At 33.3% G+C, this 4,577-nt stretch overlaps 1 protein-coding gene across 1 annotated transcript; it reads right to left on the bottom strand.

The window, feature by feature from the left end:
* Positions 1-1,804: 1,804 nt before the first annotated feature.
* On the bottom strand, positions 1,805-3,433 carry LOC103680494 (germ cell-less protein-like 2). The gene has a single exon (XM_008709996.1). The coding sequence runs from the start codon at positions 3,308-3,310 to the stop codon at positions 1,805-1,807; it is 1,506 nt and encodes a 501-aa protein (XP_008708218.1). The 5' UTR covers positions 3,311-3,433.
* Between the last annotated feature and the right edge of the window lie 1,144 nt (positions 3,434-4,577).

Below are 4,577 nucleotides of genomic sequence, written 5' to 3'. Positions count from 1 at the left end.
TAAATAAATAAATAAATACATAATCTATCTTAAATGATGGTTGAAGGACCAGGTGAAGACGAAGGGGGTAAGAGATAACCTAAATTACTTACAGGTTCACTTATGTTTTGGGATTGGCAGAGTATTTGAAACAATGATCCTAAGTTATTTGGGGAAATATGGAGCATGACAGTCATATTTTTCTATTGCTATCATTACCCCACTCCTTATGTGTAACACTGAGTGAGATACTTGAGGAAGTTGTGATAGTAATATTTTGGGGCGTACCACAGACTTTTGTGATTCCATGTGCAATTCTACTTTCCCCTACTGTTCTCTTTCAAATTTAGGATTTTTATTTTCTAAAAGTTCCAAGTTTTTAAAATTTGAAATTGAGAACTCATTTAGACTCTGCCTGGAGAGGGGATGGAATACATGATGTATGTTTTTGCAAGATCCTTACAATTTGATAGAACATGAGAACCATGTGGATAAAAATTGAAAAATGGCTGTGGCAAGCACATTAAAATAAGTTATTCTTGACTGCATGCTTGGTATGCAAGGAATATGTGATATGATTATTATGTATGTTCATAGAAAAAGACAATCATATTGAACAAATATAAACAGCATTCGAGGTGCTATAAATTTTTTTGAAATTTGCACCAGTCAGCTGGACATACAGGGCTCTCTCTTCCTAGCTCATGAACTAGTAGACATATTTTTGAAAGTATAATGTTTATCCAATTGGCTTCTATTTTGAAATAAATGTTACTTCAGATACTCCATAGACAAAAAGGACAAACTCTGGCAAAAAAAGAGTAAACCAAATATAAGCACAAATAGAAAAAATGAAGAGGATACTTTGAAATTATTCATATCTGGATATCCACAGGAATAACTGGTATTTATAAAACCCATTTTAGTTCATAACCTTTATCCAACCTTTTCAAAAATTGTATATGTGTGTGCATATATATGAGTTCATATATTAAATATAACTATATCTTTATTTGTATATATTTACATATAATATATATGTTATTATATGTTTATATGTTATATAATTGTTATTATATACTTATATTAATATATTTTGCTTATATTTATATGGTATATAATAATATGTAACTATATAACATGTATATATAAGTTATATGCATTATATATCCACTTTTTAATTCATAATTCCACTCTTTAAGTGTGAAAAATACTCATTTTCCAGATAGTCAGCAATATGCATTCTTCAAACCACAGAGAAAATGGGACACGTGGCAGATTAATTGTAAAATATCAATAAATTGTACCATATGTAATGTAAAACCTGACATTTTTGTCTGGCTATTTAACTCTGTACATTACAGAGTCCAAAGAAAATTCCTAATCATAGCTTTTACTCGATTAACTCTTTTGTAATATTGCTGCAATTAGAGTCACACTAGTGCAATAATTTCAGCAAGGAAGATATTTTTTTATTTTCTCTCAATATTAGTTAAGGTAAAATTTATCTAACAAGTTAATTTATTTTTCCTATAGTCTCTTTGTTTCCATTTGGAGCTTGCCTGTTGATGGTAAATGAAAAGCGAAAGATGTCAGCATCATTGACCACTTGGTTTCACAGATATATTTTCCTGGAATTAAACTTTTTCTTCATTGATATGCAGAAATAAAATGAAGATAAATAGTAGTCATTTATGATAGTTACAGTTAAAAGATTTTTTTTATTTCTGTTATTGGTCTTTATTGTGTTTAACAGTAGGGCCATTAAATGATATGAGACATCAGAAGTTTTCAAAATGCTAATATATCCTCATTGACAAGACTGTCAATTTCCTGGATTTTCTAATGATATAAACAAGAAGTTACAGAATACATATAAAGGGAAACTCAGAACTGTGCTATCCAACTTCATGACTACTCGTTCCTCATCCTTTTCAAAGGTAAGTATTTTGTAACCAGTTGTTTTGCTGAAACTTAGTTTTCCACCAGAATCAAAATACACCAAAGTTAATCTGAACACAATATTTCTTAGAGGTTGTAGAGAAATGGAACTGTCACATGGCTGACTGAAAGTATTTTGCTTGAAAATTATATAATGGCTGGTGAAGATGACATGTAAGGGAAAGCCAAAGTTGTAACCTGACCACTTCCAGGAGTATTTTCCATCCTTGACAATCCTCTTACCACATCTCATGCTATGTTCTTCAAGTTCTGTTTCATTGATCTTTTGAGGCCCAATTTCCCTGTATTGTTGTGCTCTAAGCAAGGTAAACCATTGTTGTTTATAAACAGATGATAACCATTTTGAAGGTATCAGAGTATCTTGTTCAATAACTCTTGTGGCGGTCAGGTCAGAGATGATATGCTGAAATCTTAAGTTTTTAAACACTGGTTGGAATGGTATACCTTGTTTGGTTTCAAGAAAGGCAATATTACCAACACATTCCCTGTGACTAGAAAACCAGTTGTTTGCATTAGCTAAAAGCTGTTTCATTGAGCCTTTCCAAGCTGGGTTAAGGTGAAGGAACATCCACTCTTTAAGTGTGGTATATACATCCATTTCCTTTTGCATTACTAATAAATTAGAAGAAGAAATTAGAAGATTCATGAGATCTATACTGAGTTCTTTGTAAAGTTCAACACTTGGATGTGTCATCAAATTGTGGAGAAGCCATTCAAAACACCCTGTCTTTACAGAATGTAGCCCATAGGTCTCTGCTGCTGCATAATAGCCGCATACAGTTTTTACATTAATTGTTTTCTTCATGGTCTCATCACACTGCTGAATTAATTCCTCTACTTGAAACAGGCATGCTGTTGCCAAAACTCGTGGAATTTGAAGGGGATCCATTAAGATGTATTTATCCCTATACAGCGAGCCTAGTACAAAGTTCAGGGAATCGACATTTATATTCTGGTCATTAATCTCCAGGTCAATAATATCCTTATGCGATTCTTCCCAAGAACCTCTAAACATAGTAGCAAAGTAGCCTGACTGACATAAAAACATTTTGTGTAAACACCATACTTTCCCCAGGGCACGGACTTTAACATCACTTGTTTCTCCGCTCAAAAATAAAGTTTGGTAAGCATACTCAGATGCGATCTTAACTTTTTTACCCTGGCTTGTGCTGACTACATGCTGTAGATCCTCTTCCTGGTCTAAAGACCTTTGGCTGATCTCAGATTCCGGGCTTAGGCAGGGCCCACTGCTCTGCTTGCGTTTACGGCTGCCAGGTATATAATTGGGGCCCGCCTGGGCTACTGGGGGCTGCGAATTAACTATGCCTGATTCCCTGCATTGCAGTATGCGACTGCTCAGGGGCCCCATATACGAAAGATCTCAGATCCCCTAAATGAGACTGTTGCAGAGCATTCACTGCCATGGCATTGCTGTGGCCTGCCACCTCTGCCTACGCCCTAGTCTAACTAGGACGTTCAAACGCAGTCCCAAACGTCACAGAGGAGGCTCTGCATTCTTTATTGTCCGCCTAGCCCCTCCCTCCCTGTGGTCCCGCCCCCTGTTTCTAGTCCTCCCTTGAGTTTGGCCCCTTGCCAAGGCTCAAGCCTCTAGGTTTTGCTCGAGAATGTTATTCTATAAGAGAAATGACATAGACAAAGGGTTTTTGATCAGAGTGTTAAGGATTGTACACATTCAAGCTCCCACTGCTAGTGTATGAGAACGTTTTTTTCTCAACTGTCAGTATTGAATATAATCATTTACCTACAATTTTTAGCAATTTAAAAAGATGAACAGTGGTATCTCATTATTTGCCTTTGTTTATTAGGGAAAACAAACTTTCATGTACATTTGTGTGTGTGTGTGTGTGTCTGTATATATACACTATATACATGTGTGTATGTATATACATAGACAATTTTGAAAATGTATATATATGCATATATATACAAACATATATACAATATAAACACTATATATATGTGTGTTCATATGTATATATATATACATAGACAATTTTGAAATGTCTCTCCTTCATATATACCTAAATAGGGAGAGAGATTTAAATTGTCTGGCTTTGTATCTAATTATATATGTGTGTGTGTATATATATGTATACATAATTTTGAAAATGTGTATATGTATATATACACACACACATACATATACATGCACTATATATATATGTGTGTGTGTGTGTGTGTGTGTGTGTGTATACATACATAGTCAATTCAACTTCGTATATACCTAAAGAGGGAGAGAGATTTCAAAATTGTCTGGCTTTGTATTTAATTATGTCTGTATAGGCTTATATTATTTTCTCCTTATTAATTGCTAAAATCTCCTTATAATGTAAGACTAGTCATTGTCTATTATATACACATTTTTACCTTTATATATCTGTGTTATATATATATACATACATCTTTCTCTTAATAATTTTTATTCACCATTTAAAATGTTTATGGTACTCCTTATTATAAGGATTTTAATTCTTATTAAATTTATTTCTTTAATTAATTAATTCATTTAATTTATTTCTTTTATTTATTTAATTCTTATTTTATTTAATTCTTATTTTTAAGTTTTATTTATTTGTTTGTTTCCTTGAGAGAGAGTGCACGAGGGGAGGGGCAGA

The sequence above is a fragment of the Ursus maritimus genome, assembly GCF_017311325.1.
Source record: "Ursus maritimus isolate PB19 chromosome X unlocalized genomic scaffold, ASM1731132v1 scaffold_X1, whole genome shotgun sequence".
In the NCBI taxonomy this organism is placed as follows: domain Eukaryota; kingdom Metazoa; phylum Chordata; class Mammalia; order Carnivora; family Ursidae; genus Ursus; species Ursus maritimus.
Note: the sequence above shows the minus strand (reverse complement) of the source record. Positions and strands in the feature narration are given on the sequence as shown.